General features: G+C 53.3%; 5 protein-coding genes across 5 annotated transcripts; 2 read left to right on the plus strand and 3 right to left on the minus strand.

The window, feature by feature from the left end:
• Positions 1-1,926: 1,926 nt before the first annotated feature.
• BO70DRAFT_365713 (putative MFS siderophore iron transporter) lies at positions 1,927-4,138 on the plus strand. The gene is made up of 4 exons (XM_025544142.1): positions 1,927-2,210; positions 2,267-2,537; positions 2,593-2,941; positions 2,993-4,138. Exons 1-4 carry the CDS (start codon positions 1,972-1,974, stop codon positions 3,922-3,924), a joined length of 1,791 nt encoding a protein of 596 aa, XP_025395728.1. The 5' UTR covers positions 1,927-1,971; the 3' UTR covers positions 3,925-4,138.
• A 282-nt stretch (positions 4,139-4,420) lies between these two features.
• Positions 4,421-6,808, plus strand: BO70DRAFT_344133 (GNAT family N-acetyltransferase). Its single transcript, XM_025541450.1, has 2 exons — positions 4,421-6,137; positions 6,214-6,808. Exons 1-2 carry the CDS (start codon positions 4,714-4,716, stop codon positions 6,329-6,331), a joined length of 1,542 nt encoding a protein of 513 aa, XP_025395729.1. The 5' UTR covers positions 4,421-4,713; the 3' UTR covers positions 6,332-6,808.
• A 455-nt stretch (positions 6,809-7,263) lies between these two features.
• On the minus strand, positions 7,264-8,918 carry BO70DRAFT_432424 (uncharacterized protein; the record flags this gene model as incomplete). The annotated part of the gene is made up of 2 exons (XM_025548318.1): positions 7,729-8,918; positions 7,264-7,700 (listed from the first exon to the last, which is right to left on the minus strand). The coding sequence occupies exons 1-2, from the start codon at positions 8,729-8,731 to the stop codon at positions 7,264-7,266; spliced, it is 1,440 nt and encodes a 479-aa protein (XP_025395730.1). The 5' UTR covers positions 8,732-8,918.
• A 213-nt stretch (positions 8,919-9,131) lies between these two features.
• BO70DRAFT_344137 (2-oxoisovalerate dehydrogenase subunit beta) lies at positions 9,132-10,797 on the minus strand. The gene is made up of 3 exons (XM_025541451.1): positions 10,176-10,797; positions 9,557-10,119; positions 9,132-9,509 (listed from the first exon to the last, which is right to left on the minus strand). Exons 1-3 carry the CDS (start codon positions 10,724-10,726, stop codon positions 9,472-9,474), a joined length of 1,152 nt encoding a protein of 383 aa, XP_025395731.1. The 5' UTR covers positions 10,727-10,797; the 3' UTR covers positions 9,132-9,471.
• A 249-nt stretch (positions 10,798-11,046) lies between these two features.
• Positions 11,047-13,116, minus strand: BO70DRAFT_390046 (arylsulfotransferase family protein). The gene is made up of 2 exons (XM_025546126.1): positions 12,598-13,116; positions 11,047-12,544 (listed from the first exon to the last, which is right to left on the minus strand). The coding sequence occupies exons 1-2, from the start codon at positions 13,069-13,071 to the stop codon at positions 11,243-11,245; spliced, it is 1,776 nt and encodes a 591-aa protein (XP_025395732.1). The 5' UTR covers positions 13,072-13,116; the 3' UTR covers positions 11,047-11,242.
• Positions 13,117-17,234: the final 4,118 nt, after the last annotated feature.

A 17,234-nucleotide genomic window follows, 5' to 3' on the forward strand; every position in this document is an offset into this window, starting at 1 on the left:
GGACCAAAAGAACCTTCGGCATATCTAGCCCTCACTGGTAGAGAAAGCGAAATGATGGGATAACATGACGGCTGTCCTAGAATCTACTGTGGGCTTCTGAGAAAGGGGAAACTCTGCCTTGTTTGTCGCTTGCAGGCCGAAACCATAGCCTCGGCCTCTACTCCGTATGGGATATCCCAGTGAAATGAGCAGTTAGAATCCATCATCACCCGACATGTCCCGACATCGAGACCTCTATCACCTCGCTTTCAGCACAAGACTGCACCTATGATTGGGTCCAATTTTGGTCGAGTGTGAAAAGATCATTATTTGATCAGCCAACCTTGGAATCTTGCCACTCCATTCATCTGAGGACGTTGTGGCAACCAGATTCCGAGTAAACACATACCATTACTTGGGCAGAAGCGATAGCAGTAGTGGCATCATAGTATTTGTCAAGGTGGACCAATAAGATCCTACCATCGATATTTTCACACTCGACTAAAGTAGATGAAGGTGCCAAGAGACATCCAGATGGGCTGTTTCAAGCGCATCCCCTTAAAGAAGTATTACAATTACATATGTGGATGCCCTCGAAGACTACGTCTGATAGAAGACGATGGTATAGGTTTGTGGAAGGAAAGACCTTGGGATACTCCCAACACACTACGGAGTACAGCCTTTTGTACATTATGACTGTGGATGATCTCAAAACCACCCAACCATGGAGGCCTGTTAATGCTAACAAACTTTATTGGTACCTAGTCTAACTAGACGCAAGGATTTCAGCCCGAGAAAAAAAAAAGCATTAACAAGCGTCTAAGTACTCCGTACGTGGGAGAAAATCTGAGACACCACGCGATCCATATTGGAGGTGGGCGTTCCACAGTTCCATTTGTCCGCAATTTTGACACAGAGTTCATCTTCAATTCTAGACTAACTAACCACTGTCTAATTCCAGTGGAGTTTTTCCAAGAAAAAGCTATGACTTGTCCATGACTCCATAGTCATACACCACTTCACTCGAAAAAATTTAACCCACGCCCCTCTTCGGTGATGGGGTTAGTGATTAGCCGACAGAAAAAAAAGCTCTGTGCTTGCAGAAATCAAGCGAATTCCCTGTTCCTTGCGGGCAGCCGACGGCCCTTGCGCGAATTTCTGTTTGTAATTGGTAACATTGCGATGCAAACTGTTGCCGAATCACGCCACTAGAATGGTTTCCCCTCTTTGGCTCCGGAGACAACTTGTCTGGAGCCCTGGACAGTGGACAGGACACGAGCGCCACTGGACGCCAAAGAGGATCCCATCCGACAGCCAATCTAATCAGATGGCCACATCCTCGTCAATGACTCGACGGTCATTTTCATTCAGGCCATGCGGGCCGTTGGCGGCAAAATGGACGTGTTAGTGCTAGGGCAGAACCAATAAGCGGCCGTATCATATCGCACCACCTTCTCTGTTGCTTCCCACTTTCCAGTTTAGCCCCTCTCCAAGGTTGGAACCAGTCCATTAGTGGAGGCCAGCTCCGAACTCGGGTCAGATTCATCCACCATGAGTGTCACAATCGGTATCTCGATCACTTTGTCGAACGTCGAAGCGATGCCTTTGCGAAAAATTTTTCATGCGGTTCTCGGACCCGCCCTCCACGAGGTGCGAAGGGGAAGACGGATGGGGACGTATGGGCAACCGCGAAGAAAGTTATCAGATATGATCCTTTCACGTTGTGGGTCGCCTCCGAGACAATCCACGAATCAGGGCTCGAAGTCCAGGAGCTATCTGATTCTCGGCTTGCGCGGCATGACTAGAGTAGGCTAGTAGCGGTGTTAGCTCCGCCTGTTTACTTTGGTAGCCGTCTTCGGCGATTTATCAATCAGTGCACCGGCGGGGGCGCTAACGCCAGGTGTGATTGATAAGGGTAGAGATTTCCTCGCTCGCTGGCTAGGTCTGGTCTTCTTTCTCATTCATCTGTCCTTCATCCTGAAGTCAAAGAAGATGGGGCTCACGAATCCCTTCAGTCGTCAGACGACGGACAACACCGTCACCCAGATTGATGTGAACCTGACCGAGGACGAAAAACGAGCTCCTTCCGATGTTGCTATTGCTGAAAGCAATGGCGACGGAAAGGGGGAACTGCCAGAGACCCCCGAGGAGGAACTCCAGCCTGGTGTTCGAGACATGGAGGCCATGACCAAAAATTGGAGCAAGTGGTCGCTGTGTGCGGTGTTCTTGAAGTATGCTTTCTTTCCCCGGCTGAAAACCTAAGTTTATCTTACTCACTGATCAACAGTATTTGGATGCTGTACTTTACCAACGCCTTCCAAAGCGAGATTCTCGCCAGTCTGCTTCCCTATGTTTCCAGTGCATGGGAAGCGCACTCGCTGCTGAACACTATTTATATCGTTGCGGATGCTATCACGGCTGCTTGCTACGTCCCCGTCGGAAAGATGATGGATCTGTGGGGTCGAGCGGAAGGCTTCCTTTTCATGACCATTTGCGCTACCATTGGTTTGATCATGATGGCGGCCTGCAACAACCTTGCCACTTTCTGTGCTGCATATGTGAGACTGCCGTGGCGATTTTACTTGAAGACCACCAGTACTGACAGTTGGCTAGGTGTTTTACTCTCTCGGATTCGGCGGAATGACATATTGTGTGGATGTCATCACGGCCGATGCGTCCATGTTGAAGAGCCGAGGCTTGGCCTACGCTTTCACATCCTCTCCCTATATCATCACGGCCTTTGCTGGTCCCAAGGCAGCGGACGATGCTCTGGGTGCAAATGGTATTGGTATGCGGTGGCCTTTCGGTATCTTTGCCATTATCCTCCCCATCGTCGCGGCTCCTCTGTACGGAGTATTGAAGTGGAACATCCGCCAGGCCCAGAAGGCGGGTACGTATGTCAAGGAAAAGAGTGGCCGCACGATGCTTCAGAGCATTTGGTTTTATATCATTGAGTTCGATGGTAAGGACATGAACCCTTCATGATGCGGTGTGGAACACTAACCTTGGATAGCTGCTGGTGTCTTCCTCTTCTCCGCCGGTCTGGTCCTGTTCTTCCTGCCCTTCGATATCGCCGGCGCCGCTCCGAGCAGCTGGGACACGCCCTATATCATTGTCATGCTGGTCATTGGGTTTGTTCTGCTCTTTGTCTTCCTGATTTATGAGAAGTGGTTTGCCCCCAAGCCCCTGTTCCAACTTGGCTTCCTCTACAACCGGACAGTCATGGGTGCGTGCTTGCTGGACGCCACGTATCAGCTCTGCTACTACTGCTGGGACAACTACTTCACATCATTCCTGCAAGTGGTCAATGACCTGAGCGTGGCTGATGCTGGATATGTCGGCAACACCTTTGATGTGGTGTCTGGTGTATTACTGATCCTTGTTGGTATCGCCATCCGGAAGACTGGCCGCTTCAAGTGGACTCTGTGGGTCGCCGTTCCGCTCTACATCTTCGCCCAGGGCTTGATGATTTACTTCCGTCGCCCGAACCAGTCCGTCGGCTATCTCGTCATGTGTCAGGTGTTCATCTCGATTGGTGGCAGTGTTTTCATCATTGTTGAGCAACTCTCTATCCTGGCTGCCGTCGACCACCAGCACTTTGCTGCCGCGCTTGCCCTGCTTAACGTCGTTGGCACTGTCGGTGACGGCATGGGCGCCACCATCTCCAGTGCTATCTGGCAGAACACCTACCCGAATGCTTTGAGGATGTACCTCCCCGAGTCCGCCATGGACAACTTCTACAACATCTACGAGGACATCGACACCCAGCTGAGCTACCCCGTTGGGTCGGAAACCCGGATTGCAATCCAGCGGGCGTACGGATACGCCCAGACGAGAATGCTTGCTGTCGGAACGGGTATCATGGTTCTCGCCTTCATCTGGACCATGATGATCAAGAACATTGACCTGAAGAAGGTTCCCCAGGTCAAGGGCGTGGTTTTCTAGATGGAATGACCGTTGTTGCTCTCTGTCCGAACGTCGGTATAATTGCCATTCCGCCGTTCACCTCCCCCCTGTCGGATATGAATCGTGGCTAGGGTTTCACTTTCTAGCGCGGTCGCATCCTTGCCCTTTAGTACTTACATTAATCTCCTGTCTATATCCCAATACCCCAAAACACCATGGAAACCCATGAGCTTATGCAGTTAATGTGATACCTACATCATTATCATCATCATCATCATAATCGAGAATTCAATCCCGTCATAGCCACTAGAGAACCTGTTTTGTCGGTTCGCAACCGGGACAGATGTCAGACGGTAGAAGGTTGAAAGTCGGTCGCGGGGTCAAGATCCGGCCCGCACGTGACCCCTCCGGCGAACGGTGACATCAGCCATCCTCTGACAGATCATGTGACCTGTCACTCTCGCGCGATCGCCTCTCGCCTTTCGCCTTTCGCCTTTCTCTTCCTCTCGAAACCCCCTGCAGCAGTCTCTGATCGGACTGGAGCATGCAGCGATCAAGCCAGGCAGGACCTGGTCTGGATTGAGGTCCGAGGATCTCGCGCAAGGCCGGTGAAGAAGGTTTGCTGTCATGCCGCACACTCGTCATTACTAGTGAGGGGCAATTACTGTTTACTAGCAACTAGTGGGCAGGTCCTGCCCATCATCCCACTTTCTGTTCGCCTTCATATTTTTGCCCCTCCCCCCTCCCCCCTCTCTCCCTCCCTCTACCTCGTTGTTTTTTCTTGCCTTGTCTACTCTTGTAGTTTGGCTTCGCATCATCGCTGGCATTATGCGCAATCACATATGCCATCTGCCCAATGGGCAGTCCTTCGTCGTTGCCCGCGTCTTCGGCGGCGCCACTTTCAAGTCCAACGATGTGAACCCAGGCCATTCCGTCGTCTTACCGGGCTGGAACATTGTATTATCCACCCAACGCCAGGAGTCTAAAGTTGACGATCGCGATGACGACCGTGGTCGAGCCCGCGACACCCCGGAAGACGACCACCGGTTCACCTCGCCCACCCTGCGCGATGACTCGCTTTATATCTCCTACATCGTCGATCCACCCAGCAGCGACTACAAACCTGTCAGCTCGCCCACTCGTCAAATCGCCATGATGCTTTGGGTTACACTTTGGTGGTACTTCCACGAGCCCGAACCCGACTGCCACCTACGGACCGATGCCTCCTCCAAGACCCCAGACTCTGGAAAACCTAAAGGCGACTGGCGTGTGTATATTAAGCGCGAAGGCTTTTTCAAGGGCCGCACACTTCTACAGAAGCTAGAACGGATGGGTCTCATAGCCTCAGAGGACTCCTCCGTCGGCGCAGAGCCCTACGACCCGCAGGCCTGGTCTAATATGTTCATCAGCCGTCGCAGTTTCTGGCAGATCGATCCCCGCCTATTCGTCTTCACGCTCAGTCCGCAGACCATCCCGCAAGCCGTGTCCGGCTCACCTTTTGCGCAGCGCATGGCCTCTCCTTCGCGCGAGAGCTTCTACCTCAATAATGCCGCCGGTCTAGAAACGGTACACTACATGCCCAACGAGGGCCCCTTCGCTTCCACCAGCCATCTTCCCACGTACTTCCCTCCGCCCCCAACCCAGTATACCTTCACCAACGGTATCCACCACCCTATCCGCCCTAAACCACCACACCAAGGCGACGTCTTCTATATCCGCTACATTCCTAGCGTCCAGAAATACCTCTCTTTTCGGACCCCCTACCTCCCCCCCACCATGAAATCCAGCACGGCATCTCTCCCAGCAGGCGGATCAGGAAACCACACCCTCAACCTCTCGACCAGCAGCCTCGACCAGCCCCTGACAACGGGCCCCTCTGACCTGGAAATCCTTCACAAATGGATGAACGACCCCCGCGTCAACGCAGCGTGGGGCGAAGCCGGTCCCATCGAACACCAAGAAAACTTCCTCCGCACCAACCTCAACAGCAAACACAGTTTCCCGGTAATCGGCTGCTGGGACGGCAAGCCCTTCGGATACTTCGAACTATACTGGGTGAAAGAGGACCGACTGGGCCCGTTGATTGGTGGTGCGGACAATTACGACCGGGGCATCCACCTGTTGGTCGGAGAGCCTGAATTCCGGGGTCCTGAATATGTGCCGGTCTGGCTGAGCGCGCTTGTCCATTACTGCTGGTTGGCGGACTCGCGGACTCAGTCAGTGGTTCTGGAACCGCGGGTGGATAACGCGAAGTAAGCTTTGTTTTTATTCTTGTCTTGGACACATAAATCTGCATTGTTGGGTAGATACTAACTGCATGGTGAACAGGGTGATCAACTACCTTCAACAAGGAGGGTTCTACAAGGAAGGAGAAGTCGCGTTTCCGCACAAGCAGTCAGCTTTGATGAGAATCCGGAGGGATGCGTGGGAGTCGCCTGTCCTTTGATTCCTTCCTCAAGGAGTTTTCTTCGCCCTGATGGCCGGACTTTCTTCCTTTATTCCTTCCCACTGTCTTCTTGCCTTCCCAGCGCCGAACCGAACCGATTCGATTTCTCGAACCAGATACCCACACCCGTCTTCCTCCGCTATAGATCTTATAGATCTTGTGTCTTTCAGACGTGTGAGAGAGCGTTTTGTTTGCTATGGGAACCCACGGGCTGCAGTGTCCTTCGGCGGGCCCATAGCCATAGAGAGTGTGGGTCCTGTGACTGCTCGGGCTCGGGCCCTGACGCGGGGGCGTTGTGCAGTCGAAGTTCTAATGATTGGGGATGAATGATGGATTTAAAGCTTGAATGATATCACGAGAACATGTCTTTCTGTTTCCATGTCTACTTACCCATCTACCTATCTACCTAGTTATATGGAGAGATACATACATACATACACGCACTCCCAATAGGCCGTGTGTCATCTTAGTAACAAGCCCGAAACTTTCTTGATTGCAATCATGATAGATCCCTATCATCTCCATAGAATAATATAATATGTGGGGAGAACATCCGCAGAACAAAAGAAAAAGAAAAAAAAAAAAAAAAGGACCTGACTAAGCCTGCCTCATGTCCAATGAAAGCAGTACAGCATAGCATAGTAGCACATCACAACACGTGAAAAAAAAAACATAATATCATGACGCCCATAGCGCATACACATCTCACATCACACATCACACATCACACATCACACATCATCCAGAGGGATACTACCAGCTTAGATACTCCTTGGTATACCCCCCTCTCCTACCCCCCATCCTCAACCAACCCGATCCAACAAGCCAGTCCCCAAACCCAAAGCCAAACCAACCCAACCCAAATCCAAAGCCAACGAAAGACCAGACCAAAAACAAAGTCCAAACAGAAAAGTGAAAAAAAAAAAAAAATACTAATACCCCCACATATCCCCATCATCCCTAACCATATCATCCTCATTCAGGACCTTCAGCCCACTCTCCTTCCCCTCGCGTCTGCGCTGCCGCTTCGTGACCATACGACTGGGGGTCAACGGCGTGACGGGGGTAAACGGCATGTAGGGACTATAGGGCGTGGGGATGCCGGTGCGGGGCCCGTTGAGCGGCTTGACGGGCCGTTCGAGCACGGTCAGCTTGGTGGCGGGCGCGCTTTGCAGCGGGTAGGCGTCGCGGAAGGGGAGGGACGAGGAGCTGCGGTCAGGGTTGTTGGCGCTCGTGGGGGTCGTTAGCGTTAGTGGGGAGGGGCGGGGCGCGGGAGGTGGGAGGAGGGAGGGCCTGGGTTGTGATTGTGGTTGTGGTGTTGGTGTAGGGGTCGCGGGGAGTCGGGGGTTGGGGGAGGTGAGTGTTTGAGCTTGAGGGGATTGTTGGGACGGGGGCACGGGTGGGGGCCGCGCGGGGTTGTAGTGGCGGGGTGTGAGGGGGGTTGGGTTTCGGGGTAGGAGGGGGAGGCCATGGGGGAGGAGATGGAGAGTTTGCGGAGGGGGAAGGGCGCGGGGAGCGGAGCTTGCTGGAGGGGGTGGAGGGTTGGGGTTGTTGGTTCTGGAGTGGGATCTGGGGTTGTTGCTGCCGGGAGTCGGATTTGAGGTTGAAGAGGGAGAGCGAGGAGATGCGGGATAGACGTGAGCTGCTGGCTCGAGGGCTCAGGGGGAGGGGGAGCGGGGAGTTGTTGGCTGTAGAGCCGGGCCCCGATGATCGGTCTGTGAAGGGGTTGGTGGGGATGCTGTCTGGTGAGGGGATATCTTTCTCTTCGTCGGGGGGATGATGGTGTTGGTTGTTGGCGCCGCGGGCGGTTGTGGGCGTGGTGGAGGAGGCGGCGGCTTCGGCTTCGGCTTCTTTCTGGGCGTCATGCTCCATCACCGCGGCATAGAGCATCTCGAGGTCTTCTTGTGCTTTGCGGCGGTCTGATGCCACGATGGACTCGTCGATGGTGGCAACGCTGTTGTTCCCGGAGATGTGAGCCTGGGAGCGAGGGGCCTTGCCCAGGCTGCTCCAGGACCGGCCGAAGCTTCTGGGGCCCGGGCTGGGCAGGCTGATGGAGATGGGGGTGATGGGACTGGGGTCCATGCTCGGAGGCGGTTTCACTGGCTTCATCATTTCGACCTGGAGGGAGAAGTTGGAGGCGAGGACGGCTCGTCGCAGACGGCGGCCCACGAAGAGGAGCAGACTGAGGAGAATGGCCACAAAGATCACGTAGGCGCCGACAATGCCTCCGATTTGGATGGCCAGCAGGGATCGATTCAGGTCTGGTGTGGTGGGCAGACCTTTGCGGCGAGGGAAGATGGATTGCTCTTGGGATTTGGAGCCAGCAGTGGTAGCAGTAGTCGTAGCCGCAGCAGAAATGAGGCGGGGAAGTAGTGCAAAGAGAGGCAGCAGGTAGGTCATTATATGGAGGCCCCTACTCGATCTGGGGATTGCAGCAGATGGGATGGTTAAGGAGCAGCCGCAGACATGCTGTGGGTGAGGAATGAGGCTGCAAAGTCTTACAGCAGGAGGGAAACATGCTGGAATAAGAAGGAAGGGGGCAGAGGAGACGGACACACAGGATATGATTGAGTGTCGGGGGTGATTGGATGTGACGGATGTGAAGAGTTGGTGATCGCGCTGTGACAGCCATCCCGCGCCGGCCGTTGGTGGGTTTACGCGCCCACCCTGCACGCACGGCTCCCTCCATCACACCCGGCGGTTGACCACTGGGGGGGAAGGGAAAGTATTAATGAGTGGGGTTGTGCTGAACTGCCGCTGAGCAGCTTCCAATGACATTTCTGTGCCTTACCGATAACCCCTACAGTGTACGGATCAGTGCTAGTATGTGATATCTTGGAAGCGCAATTGCGCAATGTGCCCACTGTCCCCAGTTGAGTGAGGATTCTTACAATACCAGGAAGCACTTATGTTCCTACACTGCGTGGCTGATGTGAATTATGAATTATATGCGAGTCATGACGAATCAAATGAAAACCCCCAGGTCTGGCTGGAAAATGACTTCCTGCTTCACCAGGAAGCGCCTACAGGTCGCGAGTTGGATTGAATCATCATCATACTGTATGCATCTGGCTCTGCATTGGTTCCGGTATGTACAATATCCCCATGGGTGACGGATGTTATGTGAAGGGGTTTCTCGCTCAATAGTCGAGAGTCTGTTTGATAGCATCATATATCCCTGCCATGGGTTAGTGGTGGCTCGCGGACACAGAGTTTTGCACTCACTGGCAACATCGGGGAGGATGAACTTCTCATAGACGAGTCCTGTATGTGTACTCCATCCCGCCACCCGTTTAACCGGCGCCTCTAGGCGTAAGAACGCACCGTCCTGGATAGTGGCTGCGACTTCGGCGCCCACGCCATAATTCATCATACTCTCATGCACCACGATGGCTCGTCCCGTCTTCTTTACGCTGTCTAAAACGGTCTGTCTATCCCATGGGTAAATCGTGCGCAGGTCGATCAGCTCTATGCTGGCACCCAGAGCCCTCTCCGCAGCCTTGATCGCGGCGGAACAGAGATAGAGGGGCTGGCCGTATGAGATGACGGTCACATCGTTCCCAGGCTTCACGACCTCCGCTGTATTCAAAGGGATGGTATAATACTCGTTCGGCACGTGCTCCACGGCCGCTCGGTATAGCACCTTCGGTTCCATGAAGACCACCGGGTTTTTGGATTCGAAGATCGACGACAGGAGGAGGCCCTTCGCTTGGGATGGAGACCGAGGCATAACCACCTGCACACCAGGGACATGCGCGAAGAGTGCCTCGGGGGACTGTGAATGGTACCTAAGATAGCGAGCCCGTTAGCATCCACGCCACCAACCGTCCCCGATATAGCCTACAAAGCACCATGCCCGACTGCACCACAAGGCATTCTCACGACCATCCCGCCAACGTCAACCCCCGTGGCTCCTTCGCGGTATCTGAACTTCGCCGCTTCGTTCACGATCTGATCGAACGCGGGAAAGACATAGTCCGCAAATTGGATCTCCGCGACGGGCTTCATGCCCTGTGCGGCCGCCCCGATCGCAAACCCGACAATCCCTTGCTCGGTCAGCGGGGTATTGAACACGCGCTCCGAGCCGAACTCTGTTTGTAGATCCATCGAGCAGCGGAAGACACCGCCGAATGCCACATCTTCTCCGAATAGCATGACCTGATTGGATCTGGATAGCGCGGTTCGCAGGGCGGAGTTGATTGCCTGGTAGAGGTTCATCGACTTTGAGGTGGAGGATTCCGGAAGGTCGATCGTATCGGACAGAGTCGCTGGGGTGTGGTGGAGGAGCGGTGTTGATTTGTAGTCGATGGGCAGGTTGAGACGAGAGGAAGGGGATGCCGCGGTAGAGTACCGCCGGGGTCTGGGTATGATTCTGGGGAGACGGAGAGAAGCCATCGTGTCGGTGGTGGGTATAGCGAGCAGTCCGAAAATGGGAAGGAGAGCAAGCAGAACAAGCAGAACAAGGGGGGGGGACACCCCCCTGGGTTTTATCTATTAACCTAGGAGGAGCGGCGAGCGCATCTGTTGCATCTCATCATGCGGGGAATGCCCCGAACCCCGTGGATAACCGGGGTCGCTCGCTGCCCGGGAGCCTGAAATTCGCGCTGACTCAGCACATTGTTGGTGTGTCCCTGCCTGAACTGGACTTGCTTGTACTTGCTTGTCTTCACCTTAGCAACACCGTCAGAGATCTCGGAGAGTGGCCAGTAGCGCATGCAAAATCACATTTACAGCACGGGTATCATATGTACAGTGCAAAGACAATATATACAGGTAGAATCCATCCAGAACTGCGCTCAAACAAAGATGGTGGAAGGGAAACAGGCCAAGAACATCTCGAACACCTCGAACACCTCGAACACCCGCGGACATCACGCCTTCCGAGGCGTAGTGCCCCAGAGCAGCAACGCTTCAAACAGACCCCTCGCTATCACTGAAAGCGACTAGTTGGTACTCACTGGTTCGAGAGCGACACCGGCGGAAATATCGACCCCACCCGCAGCACGTGTACAGACCGAGGAATAGGCCGACTCCGCTCATGACAAAAGCAATCACGATGATCCAATAGTGCGGGCTCATGATCTGCTCGAGGTTGTTGCCCTGCTCCCTCTGGAGCAACTCGGTGACGCCAAGGACATTCCCGTCGGCATCCAACGCAGCAAGCCGAAACAGCGGGCTCTGGAGAACTTCCGGGATCTCGATCTCGGTCTCAAACCCATCTTTTTCAAACTGGGCCACCACACGGAACGAGTTGTCGTTGAAATCCTCCGACTCCCACGCTTCCAATCTCCATGCCACTACTTCGGTTGCACCGTTCCAGCTCACATACGCGTGGTCACCCGTCACCTCGGCATCCGGGACTGTCTGCGGTCGGCCAACCCAGGAGCCTTTGAAGGCACGATAGGATACCACCCTCCCGAATCCGAAGAAGGCAGAGGCCCCGAAGTGGACATTGCACAGCAATTGACCATCCGCACTGTACTCGCTAAACGCCGCATTATGGCCCCATTCCACTAGAACGCGACCACTGTCGTCTAGCATCTGTACGTTGCCCTGCGAGACGGACTTCATGTATTGGGGGTGGTAGTAGGCGGCGCGCAGTGCTGCTTGGCGAGCGTCAACATCTAGTTCGATGGCTACTCCGTGGCTTTCGTGGTCCGGGTCATGGGCTGAGTGAGCTGCGTTGTCAAAGAGAGTCAGGCTGCCGTTGCCGTGCCAGCGTGCGTCGTGTTGCCAGGCGAAACCGGTAGCCTGCCCGTCCGAGAGATCTTGAAACTCATTGAATTTGCCACCCAGTGTCCACAGCACTTCGCCAGTGTCCTTGTCGATACAGCTAACCGAATGGGTGTGTCGTGCGGAGACAATGTAATTGCCATCATCATCCTTATCGACGCTGTTGATATGGAAGAAGTCGAAGGCATACCCCCGCGTTCTTCCTGATTCCTTTAGGCTGTCATAGGTGCTGTTGATGGGGTAATGTTCGGATGCGCGCCATTCGAAGACGAGTTCACCAGTGGCAATGTCAATTTCCTGGAAGAGGCCATCATATATCCAACCCAGCTCGGGGCCTCCGATCGATGTTAAGTCGGCCGGCACCGGGTCATAAATCGTCACGAGAGCCGTTCCTTCGGGAGTGATCTGAAATTCGTGGAGATCGCCACCGTAGTTCCCAACGGGAGTTATCACATACCGCTGGGTATACGTGGAATCCAGCTAAAGTAGGTCAGTATTCTACCCGAATACTGCTCCTTGTCAGGGTTACGTACCATGTACCACGACCCATAACCCCGGCCCTCAGTTTCACCCCCCTCCCAGTAGGTCAGATAATCAGTGTCCTGGTAGCGTTGAACCTTGAAGTCCTGGGTTACCTCCCAGTTGTGCTTCATCCACACCAATTCTCCCTTGGAGTCGAGTATCATGGGGCCCGGCTGGGCGACGGAGTCCCCCCTGGGCGCAAAAAAGGTATACCGCTGGTCGCATCCAGACTCCCATTCTGAGATCTGTACCAGGGGAGAATCATAATCGAAGGAGACATAGCTTTGCGACGGCCCAAACCCATACAATCCCATGTCATACCAACTCAGGTCTGTGTGGAAATGCAACCTATGCAGCTGGGGTACAGCGAAGGTATAGAAGAGGTAGCAGAGGCTGATTAGAGCGCCAATCGCAACGGCCTGGAGGCCCGAGAGCCTGGAGCGCAGGCGACTGGCGCAGGAGAGTATCCTAGTCCACGAGGACATTGGAACATCGCGGACGGGCAGAACGACGAGGAGAGTCCGGGGAAGAGGGGAGCAGGGAGCAGGCGCGGTGTTGTGTAGGATTAAAAGGCGAACACTCCTATCTGCGAAGATGGCTTTCTCGGAACCGACGGTCAGGCGCAAATTCGTGCATCATGTCATTGAGTTTTTCGACGCCCCCGGAGTAGGAGGGAGAATAAGAACTTAACCGTCGCGCCTGTTGAGTTGGCCATTCAGGAGACATGGCTCCAACTCCCGAAACGGATGCCAGAGCGCCCCATCCACGCGGCGTGAAATCGATCCACAGCAGCCGATGTCCATCACAGCGGAGACCAACGTCAACTCGAACGGCCCCTGAGAGGCAGTGATTGGCCTGGATGGGATTTCTCCAGCTGTGCCAAGAGAGCCACCGTGAAGCCACCATGGATCGGGTAGAGGCTGGCCCACTCTGGCGGGTACGCGAGTCTGCATTCGCCATTCTGCCATTCCTCCCACTTCGCACGGCGGCACTAGATACGCACCGGGGGGTTATCTGGGAAGTGGGCAAGTCCTATACAAAGTAGGCAATCCCCGCCGGCGTGGCGGTGCCGCCCTCATCAAAAATTCATTTCTTGCTCTCTTGGCAGAAGCGCGATAATAGCTTTATCCGGGGGCGGCTACCTATTGGCCCTGGGCTCGAAGCTCTGGCGCAACATCTGCGAGTGACGGGGGTTACGCATTAGGGCGACCAGAAACTTGAGGGAAGATGTGGGTTGGGAACTGGGAAAAGCAAGAAAGCCGGCAGGATGTCCTATCCGGACTCACAATCTGATCGGTGGACGAGAAGATAGTTGCGCCTGGGATGGTTGGTACCTATGACGACCGATACCGCGGCGGCCGCCACTACAGCAGCCAGATAGCCACTCGGACCCGCCCGCGTCGTCACCGCGCTAACCTTTGAAGTTTACTGGGCGGTACTCCGTGCCCACTACTTACTGCCAAGGCAGATGGATATCGGGCCCCAGGCACACCTCGAGCGACTTCCAGAGGTAGATACATCGAAGACTTTGTATTTGCCTACAACAACTATATAGATTCACAGTGTAGAGTGCAGATTTAATGATGGTCATGATTTGCCCTTTTTTTTTTTTTTTTTTGGCGACGCGTGTCACTTAGATACCCTTGAACAGAGTATTGTGAAACAGGAGAAACAGGAGAAACAGGAGCTTCAGACAGAGATCTCCATGGAATCATCTATTATTATATTATTGTTTTACTATTATGATTATTATTATTTTGGACTCCTCATCAACAATGCGCGGGTGAAACCAGTCGACGGAGTACCTGAGTCCGTCCGGCTAGGCAGTGATTGGCCGAGGGTTGGCGGTGGGGCTGCACGCGTGACGGAGTCTCGGCATTACGGGGTGAAGCGTGGTCCCTCTTCCAATCAGATAGGGGTTGGCTGTGAACTCTGCACTATGAAGCGCGAGCTGAACGGCCGAAGGCATCCAGATTCTGATATTCGGACCGTCCCCGCCATGGACTGCGAACTGCGAATTGCGGAAACTGGAGCGAGGGCTGGCAGTTGGCAGTTGGCAGTTGGCAGTGGGCAGTGGGCAGTGGGCACGCGATCCAAGCGACCAATCTTGGTGGCGGGTGGAGAGAGGGATTAGACGAGGACCGTACCTCACTATCTTTACACTAGCGGACTATGATGATGCCTGTGGCTGCCATGCTGGTGATGCTATCTAGATTCTAGGTACTCCGTACTAGGTATGTACACACTGTGTTAGGAGCCCGGAATTCCTCCTAGTATCATCTAGAAATAACTTTCAACTGACAGTAGCCTGTCGGCTCTACACAGGGTCGTACCCGTACCCCCTGTTCAAACTCCGGGGCGCTTTCTATTGACATTGAGACATAAATAGATTATCTAGGGGGCACAGTACATACTATCTACAGAGTAGATAGATAACAGGGCGCAAAGGCAGAATAATAGATAGATAGTGGAGGAGAAGTAAAATGAAGCAGAACACACGACCGAACCAGCTACCCCACTGTCCCCACGGACATCTCAGAATCCAGGCTAGGCCAGCCGCTATTGTATCTATCTACTCCGTAAGGAAAACTACTTCAAACCCGACGAATCAGTAGCACGGTCCCGTTAAGCAGAAGAGATATCTCCTCCGTATCTATCTAGATATCTGACTTTGTACGGAGTTTTGTCCAGATATTTACGTTGACGGTACTTGCCACCAGCGGTGTTAGAATGACGCCATCGCACCGGCCAATCCAACCCGGTGCTATGGAATACCATGTCAATAGTACGAGCATCCCATGATCATTGCTCCAATAGATCTTTCGTGCTGGCAATCTAGCGCTCGTGCATGAGATATTCCGTAATCGGTTCCTTGGGGTCTATTTGGCAATTCGGCCCGAGATCGAGAGACCCGAGGGTCCTGCTCGGCCGTAAGTCAAGTTAGCTGCAAAGTGATTGCGTGTTAGTCTGCTAGACGACGATATCATTGGTTTGGTCATATAAGTAAGTTGGTTGTTGGGGACTTGGGGTCCTTTCTTTGTTCGGGTGATTTCGAAGGATCTATCTAGGAACTTGGGTACTGGAAGTCTGGAAGGGTGTTAGTTTACCCCATGTTATCTATCTATCTATCTGTATGTCAGGCTATCACATCATTCGTACGTGGAATGTCGTGTGGCGCGAGTTCTCGGCCGGCTGATGCAATGTATCCCTTGGGTGCCTGGGTACGCATTCCCTTGGTCGTGGAATTGAAAAGATTTTGGGGATTGGGATGCGGGGAGATTATTTTTCCGCTTGGGAATAATTATGTACTTTGTACATGCGCCGCGGCTTTCGGTACGGTCGTGGCTGTGGACCACTTGAGCACTCCATCCAACCTATCTACTAAGATCCCTGCCAGTCCAACTGACACTCACCTGCTACTGCTACTGTCTACATAGGTTTCCCGGATCTTATGTCCGTAGTAAGGGTACTGCATACTCAAAGACTTCCCCCACACCATCTCTGTGGCTGAAATCCTTGGACTCCCTGAGGGTCACAAGGAAGTGTGCTGGCTCACTGCATATAAACCCTGAGCTCAGTCAGGAGAGGATTCATGCAATGCCTCGATAGATGCGTCCGACACTGATTCTAGACCCAGGCAGGTAATAACACTGTATAAGGGGCCTCGATAATCTTTGACTATGTCGAGTTGCATTGGAGCAATCCCCTTGCTAATTAACCCGTTTGCGAACAACTGGCAGTGAATTAAGTTGCTTACCTACCTACGGAGTAGTAACTATTTGATTGATAACGGTGACTAACTGCGGATCGTCATGTGTTGATGGCCCCTTTACCTACTTTGTACACTTTATACGGAGTACCTACAGTGTAACATCATTGGCCCCTATTCAGAGGACCCTTTTTGATACCCGCACTCCGTACCTTGACGATGAACTTCAATTATAGTATCAGATACCGTGAATTTGTCTGTCTGTCCTCAATCATGCCCCCTTAGTTCCGATCTCCAGTCCCAACAAAGAATCTTTCTTCTCCCGTGCTAATCTATGACCTCTTAACACCGGTATAGCAACTAAACAAAGCATTTCGTCCTGGAATTATTTGCATTCTTATCCACCTCGGCCGCGGATCCTCCACTAATCTAATTTGACTGCCGCGATGATCGACCCCCTCACAAAGCCTGAAAGTGTCAAAGTGAAGAAGTCCCTTTTCTGGGTGGAGGTACGGGGTACACAGTGCAATGAACTCCACCACAGACTGCCAGTCCTCCAATCAGTCTCTGTGGCATCATTCTGCTAGTTGGTCAAAGCTTCCGTAGCCAGTGTCATCTACAACTCCATAAGAAGTTTACAGTCGACGCCTTGCAATCTTCTCGGTGAATGCCCATCAGAAGCATAGACTGCAACCCGAAAGTTTTACCTTATGATCGCTATAACAAGCTTGAGCTGATGTGAGCTGATCAGCTGGGGCATTGCACTTCCTTCCGTGCAGCAGCGCGTGTAACTTTCCTCTTCTATTCTCAGTCGTGCTGAACTGGGGAATTTGTTTAATGGCAGGTCTTCCCACAACGCTGGACAGGCCCCTTGTATAACTACGGAGTACTGATAGCATCTGTCTGCTTACTGGGACTTCGTTGGCTCTTCGAGCTCGA

The sequence above is a fragment of the Aspergillus heteromorphus genome (genome assembly GCF_003184545.1).
Source record: "Aspergillus heteromorphus CBS 117.55 chromosome Unknown BO70scaffold_32, whole genome shotgun sequence".
NCBI classification, from domain to species: Eukaryota; Fungi; Ascomycota; class Eurotiomycetes; order Eurotiales; family Aspergillaceae; genus Aspergillus; species Aspergillus heteromorphus.

Bases quoted from the DNA above. Each gene is read 5' to 3' on its own strand.
- BO70DRAFT_390046 (XM_025546126.1), bottom strand. From the start codon at position 13,071: ATGTCCTCGTGGACTAGGATACTCTCCTGCGCCAGTCGCCTGCGCTCC. The intron at 12,545-12,597 runs GTACGTAACCCT...GACCTACTTTAG, and splicing joins GTTATGGGTCGTGGTACATG to CTGGATTCCACGTATACCCA.
- BO70DRAFT_344133 (XM_025541450.1), top strand. From the start codon at position 4,714: ATGCGCAATCACATATGCCATCTGCCCAATGGGCAGTCCTTCGTCGTT. The intron at 6,138-6,213 runs GTAAGCTTTGTT...CATGGTGAACAG, and splicing joins CCGCGGGTGGATAACGCGAA to GGTGATCAACTACCTTCAAC.
- BO70DRAFT_365713 (XM_025544142.1), top strand. From the start codon at position 1,972: ATGGGGCTCACGAATCCCTTCAGTCGTCAGACGACGGACAACACCGTC. The intron at 2,211-2,266 runs GTATGCTTTCTT...ACTGATCAACAG, and splicing joins CTGTGTGCGGTGTTCTTGAA to TATTTGGATGCTGTACTTTA. The intron at 2,942-2,992 runs GTAAGGACATGA...AACCTTGGATAG, and splicing joins TTATATCATTGAGTTCGATG to CTGCTGGTGTCTTCCTCTTC.
- BO70DRAFT_344137 (XM_025541451.1), bottom strand. From the start codon at position 10,726: ATGGCTTCTCTCCGTCTCCCCAGAATCATACCCAGACCCCGGCGGTAC. The intron at 10,120-10,175 runs GTAGGCTATATC...TCGCTATCTTAG, and splicing joins GCAGTCGGGCATGGTGCTTT to GTACCATTCACAGTCCCCCG. The intron at 9,510-9,556 runs GTGAGTGCAAAA...AACCCATGGCAG, and splicing joins CATCCTCCCCGATGTTGCCA to GGATATATGATGCTATCAAA.